General features: G+C 44.0%; 1 protein-coding gene across 1 annotated transcript in view; it reads left to right on the forward strand.

Moving 5' to 3' along the window:
- Positions 1 to 17,500, forward strand: part of LOC124022360 (probable JmjC domain-containing histone demethylation protein 2C) — a 113,552-nt gene that overhangs the window by 75,580 nt on the left and 20,472 nt on the right. Inside the window, 3 exon segments of the mRNA XM_046337286.1 lie at positions 157 to 384; positions 3,207 to 4,045; positions 4,102 to 5,565. Coding sequence (XP_046193242.1) covers positions 157 to 384; positions 3,207 to 4,045; positions 4,102 to 5,565 — 2,531 coding nt within the window.

Raw genomic sequence — 17,500 nt, forward strand, 5'->3', positions numbered from 1 at the left:
CTTGGTGTGCCTGTTCTCTCTCTGTCCTCCTGTCTCTAACCAACTCCATCCTTGGTGTGCCTGTTCTCTCTCTGTCCTCCTCTCTCTAACCAACTCCATCCTTGGTGTGTCTGTTCTCTCGTCATCCTCTACAGGGTCACTACACCCGCGCCCAAGCCAACAGCCCCAGACCAGTCATGAACTCCTCTGGCGGGGCAGTGAAGCAGGGGTCAGGGGTCACCACCCAGCTGGGTCAAGGTCAGGGCGGGTCCCAGAGCCAGCAGTCCCCAGCGCAGCACTCCCCTTGTCAGGAACAGACGCAGCACCGCGGACCTGGCTTCTCCAGGAGGAAGGGATCTGACAGCAGTGTCCCTGATGATGACTTCAAGGGAGACAACGTGGACTGTAACGAGAGAGCAGGGAGAGGAGGTGAGGATGATGGTGAAGATAGAACAAGAGGTGAGGAGATCGTGGACGCTGGAGGAATTTCACCTGTTTTACTTAATGTACTGTGTGGTCAAGCTGTTCCATTGACCTGAGATGAGTAGAGTTCTGAAAGCATTTAGCAGGACACTGCCTTGGGAAAGCATTTAGCAGGACACTGCCTTGGGAAAGCTTTAGCAGGACACTGCCTTGGGAAAGCTTTGGCAGGACACTGCCTTGGGAAAAGCAGGTTTGGCAGGACACTGCCTTGGGAAAGCATTAGCAGGACACTGCCTTGGCAGGACACTGCCTTGGGAAAGGTTTGGCAGGACACTGCCTTGGGAAAGGTTTGGCAGGACACTGCCTTGGGAAAAGGACACTGCCTTGGGAAAGGTTTAGCAGGACACTGCCTTGGGAAAGGTTTGGCAGGACACTGCCTTGGGAAAGGACACTGCCTTGGGAAAGGTTTGGCAGGACACTGCCTTGGGAAAGGTTTGGCAGGACACTGCCTTGGGAAAGGTTTGGCAGGACACTGCCTTGGGAAAGGTTTAGCAGGACACTGCCTTGGGAAAGGTTTAGCAGGACACTGCCTTGGGAAAGGTTTAGCAGGACACTGCCTTGGGAAAGGTTTGGCAGGACACTGCAGGACACTGCCTTAGCAGGACACTGGGAAAGGTTTAGCAGGACACTGCCTTGGGAAACTGACACTGCCTTGGGAAAGGTTTGGCAGGACACTGCCTTGGGAAAGGTTTAGCAGGACACTGCTTGGGAAAGGTTTTGGGAAAGGCATTAGCAGGACACTGCCAGGACACTGCCTTGGGAAAGGTTTGGCAGGACACTGCCTTGGGAAAGGACACTGCCTTGGGAAAGGTTTAGCAGGACACTGCCTTGGGAAAGGTTTAGCAGGACACTGCCTTGGGGGCAGGACACTGCCTTGGGAAAGCATTAGCAGGACACTGCCTTGGGAAAGGTTTGGCAGGACACTGCCTTGGGAAAGGCATTAGCAGGACACTGCCTTGGGAAAGGTTTAGCAGGACACTGCCTTGGGAAAGGTTTAGCAGGACACTGCCTTGGGAAAGGTTTGGCAGGACACTGCCTTGGGAAACATTAGCAGGACACTTGGGAAAGGTTTAGCAGGACACTGCCTTGGGAAATGACACTTTAGCAGGACACTGCCTTTTAGCAGGACACTGCCTTGGGAAAGTGCAGGACAAAGGCTCATAGTGCACCACTTCAGATTTCCAGGGCTTCATAGTTTCATAGACCAGGATATTTGCACTACTTCAGACCAGGGCTCAAATGACACAAAAAAATATATTTTCAGACCAGGGAAAGGCACTACTTCAGACCAGGGCTCATAGGACACTCAGACCAGGGCTCATAGTGTACTTCAGACCAGGGACACTGCACTACTTCAGACCAGGGCTCATAGTGCACTACTTCAGACCAGGGACACTACTTCAGACCAGGGCTCATAGTGCACCACTTCAGACCAGGGCTATGTGGCTCAAGTTTTCAGGGCTCATTTTTGTCTTACTTCTTGCTTGCTCATAGTGCACTACTTCAAATCAAATGACACAGACCAAAAATATATTTTAATTCCAGGTTGTCAGACCAGGCAACAAAATAGTGCACTAAAAATGCTCAAGAGCACTACTTCAGACCAGGGAATACTTCAGACCAGGGCTCATAGTACCTACTTCAGACCAGGGCTCATAGTGCACTACTTCAGACCAGGGCTCATAGTGCACTACTTCAGACCAGGGCTCATAGTGCACTACTTCAGACCAGGGCTCATAGTGCACTACTTCAGACCAGGGCTCATAGTGCACTACTTCAGACCAGGGCTCATAGTGCACTACTTCAGAGGGCAGGCACTACTTCAGCTCATAGTGCACTACTTCAGACCAGGGCTCAGATAGTGCACTCAGACCAGGGCTCATAGGAATCAGACCAGGGTTCCAGGCTCATAGTGCACCACTTCAGACCAGGGCTCATAGTGCGACCAGGGCTCTAGGACTTGATGCTGTGTACTGATGCTGTGTACTGATGCTGTGACCACTGATGCTGTGAATACTGATGCTGATGCTGTGTACTGATGCTGTACTGATGCTGTGTACTGATGCTGTTCATTCTGCTGCTTGTCATTTAGAATTCTAATATATATCCTCTGATTCATCTCTCAGACTAATCTAATATATATCCTCTGATTCATCTCTCAGACTAATCTAATATATATCCTCTGATTCATCTCTGATTCATCTCAGACTAATCATTCATCTCTCAGACTAATCTAATATATCTCCTCTGATTCATCTCTCAGACTAATCTAATATATATCCTCTGATTCATCTCTCAGACTAATCTAATATATATCCTCTGATTCATCTCTCAGACTAATCTAATATATATCCTCTGATTCATCTCTCAGACTAATCTAATATATATCCTCTGATTCATCTCTCAGACTAATCTAATATATCCTCTGATTCATCTCTCAGACTAATCTAATATATATCCTCTGATTCATCTCTCAGACTAATCTAATATATTCTCCTCTGATTCTCTCAGACTAATCTAATATATATCCTCTGATTCATCTCTCAGACTAATCTAATATATCCTCTGATTCATCTCAGACTAATCTAATATATAGATTCATCTCTCTAATCTAATATATTCTCCTCTGATTCCTCTGACTAATCTAATATATCCTCTGATTCATCTCTCAGACTAATCTAAATATATCCTCTGATTCATCTCTACAGACTAATCTAATATATTCTTCTGATTCATCTCTCCAGACTTCTTTAAAAGTACGAGCAGCAAGCAGGTGGCTGTGAACAAGCGGAGGAAAGCGGAGGAGGAAGAGGAGGAAGAGGAGAAGAAATCAGGGTTGAAAAGACTAAGAAGCGAGACTACAGTGAGGTCCGACTTCTCTGAGAGCAGTGACTCTGAGATGTCTACCAAGAGAACCAGGACGGCAGACTCCTCCTCTTCCTCAGAGCAGAACTCAGAGGAGGAGCTAAAAGGAAAGACCGGCCAGGAGGGGCACAAGACCCAGGGTTCTAAGACTGGGAAGGAGTCTGCTCTGACAGGCAGTCTCTCCCCCTGGGGTGAGGAGCTTCAGAAGGCGGAGTTTCAGCAGTCATCAGCCGACAGGGAGCAGAGGTCATCCCTGCAACAACCTCAACGACAGGGGGAACGGTCTCCACTGCAAAAGCAGCAGGCCCCTCCCCTGTCCTCCTCCTCCCAGGGCTCTGCCCCCTCTGAGGGCCAAGGGGAGTGTATCATGGAGAACAACAGCACTATGAAATCCCAGACCCATCCCCAGTCCAAGGACCAGTACACCAGCGCTGAGGTGGTCTCCAGGACCCAGACTCCCTCTCAGTATATAATCGACATCACAGCAGAGGACGCTAACGCACACATGGCCTCCCGGGAGAACTCTGAGGCCGTCTCGGCCCTGCTGGCCTCCCAGAATCCATCTGAGCCCTCCTACCTCTCTGAGCCCAGTAGACATTTGGTGCTGAACCCCTCTGTTGCCCCTCCCTCTCCCCTTCGTAAGAGCCCCTCGGAGTGTGACCTTAGGAACCAGACTCCCTCAGTGTTCGAGTGTGACCTTAGGAACCAGACTCCCTTAGTGTTAGAGTGTGACCATAGCAACCAGACTCCCTCACTGTCAGAGTGTGACCATAGCAACCAGACTCCTCAGTGTCAGAGTGTGACCTTAGGAACCAGACTCCCTCAGTGTCAGAGTGTGACCTTAGGAACCAGACTCCCTCAGTGTCAGAGTGTGACCTTAGACACCAGACTCCCTCAGTGTCAGAGTGTGACCTTAGACACCAGACTCCCTCAGTGTCAGAGTGTGACCATAGCAACCAGACTCCCTCAGTGTCAGAGTGTGACCATAGCAACCAGACTCCCTCAGTCTCAGAGTGTGACCTTGGGAACCAGACTCCCTTGGTGTCAGAGTGTGACCTTAGGAACCAGACTCCCTTAGTGTCAGAGTGTGACCTTAGGAACCAGACTCCCTTAGTGTCAGAGTGTGACCTTAGGAACCAGACTCCCTTAGTGTCAGAGTGTGACCTTAGGAACCAGACTCCCTTAGTGTCAGAGTGTGACCTTAGGAACCAGGCTCCCTCAGTGTCAGAGTGTGACCTTAGGAACCAGACTCCCTCAGTGTCAGAGTGTGACCTTAGGAACCAGACTCCCTCAGTGTCAGAGTGTGACCTTGGGAACCAGACTCCCTCAGTGTGTAGGAAGCCGGAGGTAAAGCATGACATCGCTGGCAGCCTGGGCAGTAAGATGGGGTTAGTCCATTCAGTGGTGATCAGACCTATAGCATCAGTCAGTGAGTCTGCTGCTGTAGTAGAGAGAGAGAAGCAGCTATATTCCTCCATGCTGCCCTGCATTAAGAACGCCTCATTGGCCGACGAGGCCAGGAAATCGTACAAGCTAAGCCCCTCCCCTGATATCCCCAAGCCCCTCCCCTCCCCAGAGGCCCTGAAGCCGAAGCCCCTCTGCTCCCCTGACATTGTCAAGTCTAAAACACAGAGTGTTCTGGAGACTTGTTCTAAACCCAAACCCCTCCCCTCCCCAGAGGTGTCCAAGCATAAAGGCCGTTACCCGGACAACACCCCTCGCTCCAGCTTTAAGCCCGTCCTGGCCCGAGGGACTGAGTCGCCAGGATCTTGCACTAAGAGCCCGCTAATCATCGATAAGAACGAGCATTTCACCGTGTATCGGGACCCTGCGCTTGTCCGTCCCAACCAGGAGACCAACCACGTGTCCTATCTGCACCCCCAGCTCCACCCCCTCCACGCCTCCTGCCTCACCCCCTCTTCCACCCACCACCACACATCCCACTCCCACCACCTCCTCTCCGGGGTGCTCTCTGGCCTGCCTCCAGGCCCCTTGCTGGGGGGTCATCCCCGACTAGACTCCTCAGGGCTGGGGCACCTGGGACTAGCTCATCACCACCCTGTCTCTCAGCCCCAGACACACAGCCACACCTCAGCCTCATACAACCAGCTGGGGCTGTATCCAATCATCTGGCAGTACCCCAATGAGACCCACTCCTATCCCCCCAGACTCAACCTGCCCGGGTCCAAGTGGGTGCACCCTGAAAACCCTGTCAGCTCTGAGACCAACATGAGGAGGGTGAGTACCAAACACCCAGATTCTATTCTAAATACAACTCTTTTTCCTGTTCTACTACCTCTTCTATTATGACTTCTACCTAGCAACTGTAGCATAGCAACTATGATCATGTTGCCAGTTTAAACAGCTAGCTGCTGTAGCATAGCAACTATGATCATGTTGCCAGTTTAAACAGCTAGCTGCTGTAGCATAGCAACTATGATCATGTTGCCAGTTTAAACAGCTAGCTGCTGTAGCATAGCAACTATGATCATGTTGCCAGTTTAAACAGCTAACTGCTGTATCATAGCAACTATGATCATGTTGCCAGTTTAAACAGCTAGCTGCTGTAGCATAGCAACTATGATCATGTTGCCAGTTTAAACAGCTAGCTGCTTTAGCATAGCAACTATGATCATGTTGCCAGTTTAAACAGCTAGCTACTTTAGCATAGCAACTATGATCATGTTGCCAGTTTAAGCAGCTAACTACTTTAGCATAGCAACTATGATCATGTTGCCAGTTTAAGCAGCTAACTGCTGTAGCATATCTCTCATGTTCAGTTTGTGAAGACCACTGTCCTGTCCTCTTTGTAGAAGCCATATGTTGGGAAAGCTGAGTGTTCAGGTTATTTGTTATTCTGTTCTGTTAGTAGGTCGGGGATATCCTAGTTCTAGGTTCTGTTAATAGGTAGGGGATATCCTAGTTCTAGGTTCTGTTAGTAGGTCGGGGATATCCTAGTTATAGGGGATATCCTAGTTATAGGGGATATCCTAGTTATAGGGGATATCCTAGTTATAGGGGATATCCTAGTTATAGGATATCCTAGTTATAGGGGGATATCCTAGTTATAGGGATATCCTAGTTATAGGGGATATCCTAGTTATAGGGATATCCTAGTTATAGGGGATATCCTAGTTTAGGTTCTGATATCCTAGTTATAGGGGATATCCTAGTTATAGGGATATCCTAGTTATAGGGGATATCCTAGTTATAGGGGATATCCTAGTTATAGGGGATATCCTAGTTATAGTTATAGGGGATATCCTAGTTATAGGGATATCCTAGTTATAGGTATCCTAGTAGGTAGGGGATATCCTAGTTATAGGGATATCCTAGTTATAGGGATATCCTAGTTATAGATATCCTAGTTATAGGCAGGGATATCCTAGTTATAGGATATCCTGTTATAGGGGGATATCCTAGTTATAGGGGATATCCTAGTTATAGGTTCTGTTAGTAGGTAGGGGATATCCTAGTTATAGGGGATATCCTAGTTATAGGGGATATCCTAGTTATAGGGGATATCCTAGTTATAGGGATATCCTAGTTATAGGTTCTGTTATAGGTAGGGGGATATCCTAGTTATAGGGATATCCTAGTTTAGGTTCTGTTAGGGGAGTTATAGGGGATATCCTAGTTATAGGGGATATCCTAGTTTATAGGTAGGGGATATCCTAGTTATAGGGGATATCCTAGTTAGGGGATATCCTAGTTATAGGTTCTGTTAGTAGGTAGGGGATATCCTAGTTATAGGGGATATCCTAGTTATAGGGGATATCCTAGTTATAGATATCCTAGTTATAGGTTCTGTTAGTATAGGGGATATCCTAGTTATAGGGGATATCCTAGGTTCTGTTAGTATAGGGGATATCCTAGTTATAGGGGATATCCTAGTTATAGGGGATATCCTAGTTATAGGGATATCCTAGTTATAGGGGATATCCTAGTTATAGGGGATATCCTAGTTATAGGGGATTCTAGTTTAGTTCTGTTAGTAGGTAGGGGATATCCTAGTTATAGGGGATATCCTAGTTATAGGGGATATCCTAGTTATAGGTTCTGTTAGTAGGTAGGGGATATCCTAGTTATAGGGGATATCCTAGTTATAGGGGATATCCTAGTTATAGGGGATATCCTAGTTTAGGTTCTGTTAGTAGGTAGGGGATATCCTAGTTATAGGGGATATCCTAGTTATAGGGGATATCCTAGTTATAGGTTCTGTTAGTAGGTAGGGGATATCCTAGTTATAGGTTCTGTTAGTATAGGGGATATCCTAGTTATAGGGATATCCTAGTTTAGGTTCTGTTAGTAGGTAGGGGATATCCTAGTATATCCTAGGGATATCCTAGTTATAGGGATATCCTAGTTATAGGGGATATCCTAGTTATAGGTTCTGTTAGTAGGTAGGGATATCCTAGTTATAGGGATATCCTAGTTTAGGTTCTGTTAGTAGGTAGGGGATATCCTAGTTATAGGGATATCCTAGTTTAGTAGGGATCCTAGGGGATATCCTAGTTAGGGGGATATCCTAGGGGATATCCTAGTTATAGGGGATATCCTAGTTATAGGTATCCTGTTATAGTATCCTAGTTAGGGATATCCTAGTTATAGGTTCTGTTAGTAGGTAGGGGATATCCTAGTTATAGGGATATCCTAGTTATAGGGGATATCCTAGTTATAGGGGATATCCTAGTTATAGGGGATATCCTAGTTATAGGGGTATCCTGTTAGTAGGGGGATATCCTAGTTATAGGATATCCCAGTTATAGGTAGGGGATATCCTAGTTATAGGTTCTGTTATAGGTAGGGGATATCCTAGTTATAGGGGATATCCTAGTTATAGGGGATATCCTAGTTATAGGATATCCTGTAGGTAGGGATATCCTAGTTAGTAGGAGGGGATATCCTAGTTATAGGTATCCTAGTTAGTAGGTAGGGGATATCCTAGTTATAGGGGATATCCTAGTTATAGGTTCTGTTAGTAGGTAGGGGATATCCTAGTTATAGGGGATATCCTAGTTATAGGGGATATCCTAGTTATAGGGATATCCTAGTTATAGGGGATATCCTAGTTATAGGGGATATCCTAGTTATAGAGGATATCCTAGTTTAGGTTCTGTTAGTAGGTAGGGGATATCCTAGTTATAGAGGATATCCTAGTTTAGGTTCTGTTAGTAGGTAGGGGATATCCTAGTTTAGGTTCTGTTAGTAGGTAGGGGATATCCTAGTTATAGGGGATATCCTGTTATAGGGGATATCCTAGTTATAGGGGATATCCTAGTTATAGGGGATATCCTAGTTATAGGATATCCTAGTTATAGGGGATATCCTAGTTATAGGGGATATCCTAGTTATAGGGGATATCCTAGTTATAGGGGATATCCTAGTTATAGGTTCTGTTAGTATGTAGGGGATATCCTAGTTATAGGGGATATCCTAGTTATAGGGGATATCCTAGTTATAGGGGTATCTGTTATAGGGGATATCCTAGTTATAGGGGATATCCTAGTTATAGGGGATATCCTAGTTATAGGTTCTGTTAGTAGGTAGGGATATCCTAGTTATAGGGGATATCCTAGTTATAGGGGGATATCCTAGTTAGTAGTTATAGGGATATCCTAGTTATAGGGGATATCCTAGTTATAGGGGATATCCTAGTTATAGGGGATATCCTAGTTATAGGTTCTGTTAGTAGGTAGGGATATCCTAGTAGGGGATATCCTAGTTATAGGGGATATCCTAGTTATAGGGGATATCCTAGTTATAGGTTCTGTTAGTAGGTAGGGGATATCCTAGTTATAGGATATCCTAGTTATAGGGGATATTCTAGTTATAAGGGATATCCTAGTTTAGGTTCTGTTAGTAGGTAGGGGATATCCTAGTTATAGGTTCTGTTAGTAGGTAGGGGATATCCTAGTTATAGGTTCTGTAGTAGGGATATCCTAGTTAGGGGATATCCTAGTTATAGGGGATATCCTAGTTTAGGTAGTTAGTAGGGGGATATCCTAGTTATAGATATCTAGTTATAGGTAGGGATATCCTAGTTATAGGTTCTGTTAGTAGGTAGGGGATATCCTAGTTATAGGGGATATCCTAGTTATAGGGGATATCCTAGTTATAGGAATATCCTAGTATAGGGGATATCCTAGTTATAGGGGATATCCTAGTTATAGGGGATATCCTAGTTATAGGGGATATCCTAGTTATAGGTTCTGTTAGTAGGTAGGGGATATCCTAGTTATAGATATCCTGTTATAGGGGATATCCTAGTTATAGGGGATATCCTAGTTATAGGGGATATCCTAGTTATAGGTTCTGTTAGGTAGGGGATATCCTAGTTATAGGGGATATCCTAGTTATGGGATATCCTAGTTATAGGGGATATCCTAGTTATAGGGGTTCCTAGTTATAGGGTAGGGGATATCCTAGTTATAGGGGATATCCTAGTTATAGGATATCCTAGTTATAGGGATATCCTAGTTATAGGGATATCCTAGTTATAGGTTCTGTTAGTAGGTAGGGGATATCCTAGTTATAGGGATATCCTAGTTATAGGGGATATCCTAGTTATAGAGGATATCCTAGTTATAGGGGGGTCCTGTTATAGGGATATCCTAGGGGATATCCTAGTTATAGGGGATATCCTAGTTAGGGGGATATCCAGTTATAGGGATATCCTAGTTATAGGATATCCTAGTAGGTAGGGGATATCCTAGTTATAGGTTCTGTTAGTAGGTAGGGGATATCCTAGTTATAGGGGATATCTAGTTATAGGGGATATCCTAGTTATAGGGGATATCCTAGTTATAGGGATATCCTAGTTATAGGGGATATCCTAGTTATAGGGGATATCCTAGTTATAGGGGATATCCTAGTTATAGGATATCCTAGTTATAGGGGATATCCTAGTTATAGGGGATATCCTAGGGATATCCTAGTTATATGGGGGATATCCTGTTCTAGGGGATATCCTAGTTATAGGTTCTGTTAGTAGGTAGGGATATCCTAGTTATAGGTCTGTTAGTATAGGGGATATCCTAGTTATAGGTTCTGTTAGTAGGTAGGGATATCCTAGTTATAGGGGATATCCTAGTTATAGGGGATATCCTAGTTTATAGGTAGGGATATCCTAGTTATAGGGGATATCCTAGTTATAGGGATATCCTAGTTATAGGGGATATCCTAGTTATAGGTTCTGTTATAGGTAGGGATATCCTAGTTATAGGGGATATCCTAGTTAGTTAGGGGATATCCTAGTTATAGGTTCTGTTAGTAGGTAGGGGATATCCTAGTTATAGTGGGTTCCTGTTAGTAGGTAGGGATATCCTGTTATAGAGGATATCTAGTTATAGGGGATATCCTAGTTATAGGATATCTGTTATGAGGTTATAGGGGATATCCTAGTTATAGGGATATCCTATAGGATATCCTAGTTATAGGGGATATCCTAGTTATAGGTTCCTAGTTCTAGGGGATATCCTAGTTATAGGGATATCCTAGTTATAGGGGATATCCTAGTTATAGGTTCTGTTAGTAGGTAGGGATATCCTAGTTATAGGGTTCCTAGTTAGGTAGGGGGATATCCTGTTATGTTTATAGGGGATATCCTAGTTATAGGTTCTGTTAGTAGGTAGGGGATATCCTAGTTATAGGTTTGTTAGTAGGTAGGAGATATCCTAGTTATAGGATATCCTAGTTATAGGGATATCCTAGTTATAGGTTCTCCTAGTATAGGGATATCCTAGTTATAGGGGATATCCTAGTTATAGAGGGATATCCTAGTTATAGGGGATTCCTAGTTATAGGGATATCCTAGTTATAGGGGATATCCTAGTTATAGGGATATCCTAGTTATAGGGGATATCTAGTAGGGGATATCTGTTATAGGGGATATCCTAGTTATAGGGGATATCCTAGTTATAGGTAGGGATATCCTAGTTATAGGGGATATCCTAGTTATAGGTTCTGTTAGTAGGTAGGGGATATCCTAGTTATAGGGGATATCCTAGTTATAGGGATATCCTAGTTATAGGGATATCCTAGTTATAGGGGATATCCTAGTTATAGGGATATCCTAGTTTAGGGGATATCCTAGTTATAGGTTCTGTTAGTAGGTAGGGGATATCCTAGTTATAGGATATCCTAGTTATAGGGGATATCCTAGTTATAGGGGATATCCTAGTTATAGGGATATCCTAGTTATAGGGTTCTAGTTATAGGGGATATCCTGTTATAGGGATATCCTAGTTATGGGATAAGTTATAGGTAGGGGATATCCTAGTTTATAGGGGATATCCTAGTTATAGGTTCTGTTAGTAGGTAGGGGATATCCTAGTTATAGGTTCTGTTAGGTAGGGGATATCCTAGTTATAGGGGATATCCTAGTTATAGGGGATATCCTAGTTATAGGGGATATCCTAGTTATAGGGATATCCTAGTTATAGGGGATATCCTAGTTATAGGGATATCCTAGTTATAGGTTCTGTTAGTAGGTAGGGGATATCCTAGTTATAGGATATCCTAGTTTAGGGGATAGGTTAGGGGATATCCTAGTTATAGGGGATATCCTAGTTATAGGTTCTGTTAGTAGGTAGGGGATATCCTAGTTATAGGATATCCTAGTTATAGGGGATATCCTAGTTATAGGGGATATCCTAGTTCTGGTAGGGGGATATCCTAGTTATAGGGATATCCTAGTTATAGGGGATATCCTAGTTATAGGTTCCTAGTTAGGTTCTAGGTAGGTAGGGATATCCTAGTTTAGGATATCCTAGTTATAGGTATCTAGTTAGTAGGGGATAGGGGATATCCTAGTTATAGGGGATATCCTAGTTATAGGGGATATCCTAGTTATAGGGGATATCCTAGTTATAGGTTCTGTTAGGTAGGGGATATCCTAGTTATAGGTTCTGTTTAGGTAGGGATATCCTAGTTATAGGGGATATCCTAGTTATAGGGGATATCCTAGTTATAGGATATCCTAGTTATAGGGATATCCTAGTTAGTTATAGGGAATTCTGTTAGTTATAGGGGATATCCTAGTTATAGGTTCTGTTAGGGGATATCCTAGTTATAGGGGATATCCTAGTTATGGGGATATCCTAGTTATAGGTTCTGTTAGTTAGGTAGGGGATATCCTAGATATTATAGGGATATCCTAGTTATAGGGGATATCCTAGTTATAGGGGATATCCTAGTTATAGGGGATATCCTAGTTTAGGTTCTGTTAGTAGGTAGGGGGATATCCTAGTTATAGGGATATCCTAGTTATAGGTTCTGTTATAGGATATCCTAGGGGATATCCTAGTTATAGGTTCTGTTAGTAGGTAGGGGATATCCTAGTTATAGGGGATATCCTAGTTATAGGGGGATATCCTAGTTATAGGGGATATCCTAGTTTAGGTTCTGTTAGTAGGGGATATCCTAGTTATAGGGGATATCCTAGTTATAGGGGATATCCTAGTTATAGGTTCTGTTAGTAGGTAGGGGATATCCTAGGGGGATTCTGTTAGTAGGTATCCTAGTTATAGGGATATCCTAGTTATAGGGGATATCCTAGTTATAGGGGATATCCTAGTTATAGGGGATATCCTAGTTATAGGTTCTGTTAGTAGGTAGGGATATCCTAGTTATAGGGGATATCCTAGTTATAGGGGATATCCTAGTTATAGGGGATATCCTAGTTATAGGGGATATCCTAGTTAGGTTCTGTTAGGGGATATCCTAGTTATAGGGGATATCCTAGTTATAGGTTCTGTTAGTAGTTATAGGGGATATCCTAGTTATAGGGGATATCCTAGTTATAGGGGATATCCTAGTTATAGGGATATCCTAGTTATAGGGGATATCCTAGTTATAGGTTCTGTTAGTAGGTAGGGGATATCCTAGTTATAGGGGATATCCTAGTTATAGGTTCTGTTAGTAGGTAGGGGATATCCTAGTTATAGGGGTTATAGGGGATATCCTAGTTATAGGTTCTGTTAGTAGGTAGGGGATATCCTAGTTATAGGGGATATCCTAGTTATAGGTTCTGTTAGTAGGTAGGGATATCCTAGTTATAGGGGATATCCTAGTTATAGGTTCTATCCTAGTTATAGGGGATATCCTAGTTATAGGGGATATCCTAGTTATAGGATATCTAGTTATAGGTTAGGGATATCCTAGTTATAGGGGATATCCTAGTTATAGGGGATATCCTAGTTATAGGGGATATCCTAGTTATAGGTCGGGGATATCCTAGTTATAGGGGATATCCTAGTTATAGGGGATATCCTAGTTATAGGTTCTGTTAGTAGGTAGGGGATATCCTAGTTATAGGGGATATCCTAGTTATAGGGGATATCCTAGTTATAGGGGATATCCTAGTTATAGGGGATATCCTAGTTATAGGTTCTGTTAGTAGGTAGGGGATATCCTAGTTATAGGGGATATCCTAGTTATAGGGGATATCCTAGTTATAGGGGATATCCTGTTAGTAGGTAGGGGATATCCTAGTTATAGGGGATATCCTAGTTATAGGGGATATCCTAGTTATAGGTTCTGTTAGTAGGTAGGGATATCCTAGTTATAGGGGATATCCTAGTTATAGGTTCTGTCCTAGTTATGTAGGGATATCCTAGTTATAGGGGATATCCTAGTTATAGGGGATATCCTAGTTATAGGTTCTGTTAGTAGGTAGGGGATATCCTAGTTATAGGTTCTGTTAGTAGGTAGGGGATATCCTAGTTATAGGTTCTGTTAGTAGGTAGGGGATATCCTAGTTATAGGGGATATCCTAGTTATAGGGGATATCCTAGTTATAGGTTCTGTTAGTAGGTAGGGGATATCCTAGTTATAGGGGATATCCTAGTTATAGGGGATATCCTAGTTATAGGGGGTCCTAGTTAGTAGGGGATATCCTAGTTATAGGGGATATCCTAGTTATAGGGGATATCCTAGTTATAGGGGATATCCTAGTTATAGGTTCTGTTAGGTAGGTTATAGGGGATATCCTAGTTATAGGGGATATCCTAGTTATAGGTTCTGTTAGTAGGTAGGGATATCCTAGGGATATCCTAGTTATAGGGGATATCTAGTTATAGGTTCTGTTAGTAGGTAGGGATATCCTAGTTATAGGGGATATCCTAGTTATAGGTTCTGTTAGTAGGTAGGGGATATCCTAGTTATAGGGGATATCCTAGTTATAGGGGATATCCTAGTTATAGGGGATATCCTAGTTATAGGTTCTGTTAGTAGGTAGGGGATATCCTAGTTATAGGGGATATCCTAGTTATAGGTTCTGTTAGTAGGTAGGGATATCCTAGTTATAGGGATATCCTAGTTATAGGTTCTGTTAGTAGGTAGGGGGATATCCTAGTTATAGGGATATCCTAGTTATAGGTTCTAGTTAGGGGATATCCTAGTTATAGGGGATATCCTAGTTATAGTTATAGGTAGGGATATCCTAGTTATAGGGGATATCCTAGTTATAGGGATATCCTAGTTATAGGGGATATCCTAGTTATAGGATATCCTAGTTATAGGGGTTCCTAGTTATAGGTAGGGGATATCTAGTTATAGGGGATATCCTAGTTATAGGGGATATCCTAGTTATAGGTTCTGTTAGTAGGTAGGGATATCCCTAGTTATAGGGATATCCTAGTTATAGGATTCTGTTAGTAGGTAGGGATATCCTAGTTATAGGGGATATCCTAGTTATAGGGATATCCTAGTTATAGGGGATATCCTAGTTATAGGGGATATCCTAGTTATAGGGGATATCCTAGTTATAGGGATATCCTAGTTATAGGTTCTATAGGTAGGGGATATCCTAGTTATAGGATATCTGTTATAGGATATCCTAGTTATAGGGGATATCCTAGTTATAGGGATATCCTAGTTATAGGGGATATCCTAGTTATAGGTTCTGTTAGTAGGTAGGGGATATCCTAGTTATAGGGGATATAGGGGATATCCTAGTTATAGGGGATATCCTAGTTATAGGGGATATCCTAGTTATAGGGGATATCCTAGTTATAGTAGGGATATCCTAGTTATAGGGGATATCCTAGTTATAGGGGATATCCTAGTTATAGGGGATATCCTAGTTATAGGGGATATCCTAGTTATAGGGGATATCCTAGTTATAGGGGATATCCTAGTTATAGGGGATATCCTAGTTATAGGGATATCCTAGTTATAGGGGATATCCTAGTTATAGGGGATATCCTAGTTATAGGGGATATCCTAGTTATAGGGGATATCCTAGTTATAGGTTCTGTTAGTAGGTAGGGGATATCCTAGTTATAGGGATATCCTAGTTATAGATATCCTAGTTATAGGGGTATAGGGGATATCCTAGTTATAGGGGATATCCTAGTTATAGGGGATATCCTAGTTATAGGGGATATCCTAGTTATAGGGGATATCCTAGTTATAGGGATATCCTAGTTATAGGATATCTAGTTATAGGGGATATCCTAGTTATAGGGATTCTGTTATAGGGGATATCCTAGGTAGGGGATATCCTAGTTATAGGGGATATCCTAGTTATAGGGATATCCTAGTTATAGGGGATATCTAGTTATAGGGGGATATCTAGTTATAGGATATCCTAGTTATAGGGATATCCTAGTTAGGGGATATCCTAGTTATAGGGTCCTAGTTAGGGGATATCCTAGTTATAGGTTCTGTTAGTAGGTAGGGGATATCCTAGTTATAGGGGATATCCTAGTTATAGGGGATATCCTAGTTATAGGGATATCCTAGTTATAGGGGATATCCTCTAGGGGATATCCTAGTTATAGGGGATATCCTAGTTTAGGTTCTATTTGAAGGGGATAGTTTTGTTCACCTCAACCAGTATGTCTGGGTCTGACCCTGTCTGTCTGTCTCTCTGTCTGGGTCTGACCCTGTCTGTCTGGGTCTGACCCTGTCTGTCTGTCTCTCTGTGTCTGACCCGGTCTGTCTCTGTCTGGGTCTTACCCTGTCTGTCTCTCTCTCTGGGTCTGACCCTGTCTGTCTCTCTCTCTGGGTCTGACCCTGTCTGTCTCTCTGTCTGGGTCTGACCCTGTCTGTCTCTCTGTCTGGGTCTGACCCTATCTGTCTCTCTGTCTGGGTCTGACCCTGTCTGTCTGTCTCTCTGGGTCTGACCCTGTCTGTCTCTGGGTCTGGCCCTGTCTGTCTCTCTGGGTCTGACCCTGTCTGTCTCTGGGTCTGGCCCTGTCTGTCTCTCTGTCTGGGTCTGGCCCTGTCTGTCTCTCTGTCTGGGTCTGGGTCTGACCCTGTCTGTCTGGGTCTGACCCTGTCTGTCTGGGTCTGACCCTGTCTGTCTGGGTCTGACCCTGTCTGTCTGGGTCTGACCCTGTCTGTCTGGGTCTGACCCTGTCTGTCTGTCTCTCTGTCTGGGTCTGACCCTGTCTGTCTATCTGGATGTTGTTGGACTGACCCTGTCTGTCTCTCTGGGTCTGACCCTGTCTGTCTCTCTGGGTGTCTGACCCTATCTGTCTCTCTGGGTGTCTGACCCTGTCTGTCTCTCTGGGTGTCTGACCCTGTCTGTCTCTCTGGGTGTCTGACCCTGTCTGTCTGACCCTGTCTCTGGGTGTCTGACCCTGTCTGTCTCTCTGGGTGTCTGACCCTGTCTGTCTCTCTGTCTGTGTCTGACCTGTCTGTCTGACCCTGTCTGTCTGTCTGTCTGTCTGTCTGTCTGTCTGTCTGTCTGTCTGTCTGTCTGTCTGTCTGTCTGTCTGTCTGTCTGTCTGTCTGTCTGTCTGTCTGTCTGTCTGTCTGTCTGTCTGTCTGTCTGTCTGTCTGTCTGTCTGTCTGTCTGACCTGTCTGTCTGTCTGTCTGTCTGTGTCTGTCGTTGTACTGACCCTGTCTGTCTGTCTGTCTGACCCTGTCTGTCTGTCTGTCTGTCTGTCTGTCTGTCTGTCGTTGTACTGTCTGTCTGTCTGTCGTTGTCTGTCTGTCTGTCGTTGTACTGACCCTGTCTGTCTGTCTGTCTGTCTGTCTGTCTGTCTGTCTGTCTGTCTGTCTGTCTGTCTGTCTGTCTGTCTGTCTGTCTGTCTGTCTGTCTGTCTGTCTGTCTGTCTGTCTGTCTGACCTGTCTGTCTGTCTGTCTGACCTGTCTGTCTGTGACCCTGTCTGTCTGTCGTTGTACTGACCCTGTCTGTCTGTCGTTGTACTGTCTGTCTG

Source organism: Oncorhynchus gorbuscha, unplaced genomic scaffold, assembly GCF_021184085.1.
Source record: "Oncorhynchus gorbuscha isolate QuinsamMale2020 ecotype Even-year unplaced genomic scaffold, OgorEven_v1.0 Un_scaffold_1358, whole genome shotgun sequence".
In the NCBI taxonomy this organism is placed as follows: domain Eukaryota; kingdom Metazoa; phylum Chordata; class Actinopteri; order Salmoniformes; family Salmonidae; genus Oncorhynchus; species Oncorhynchus gorbuscha.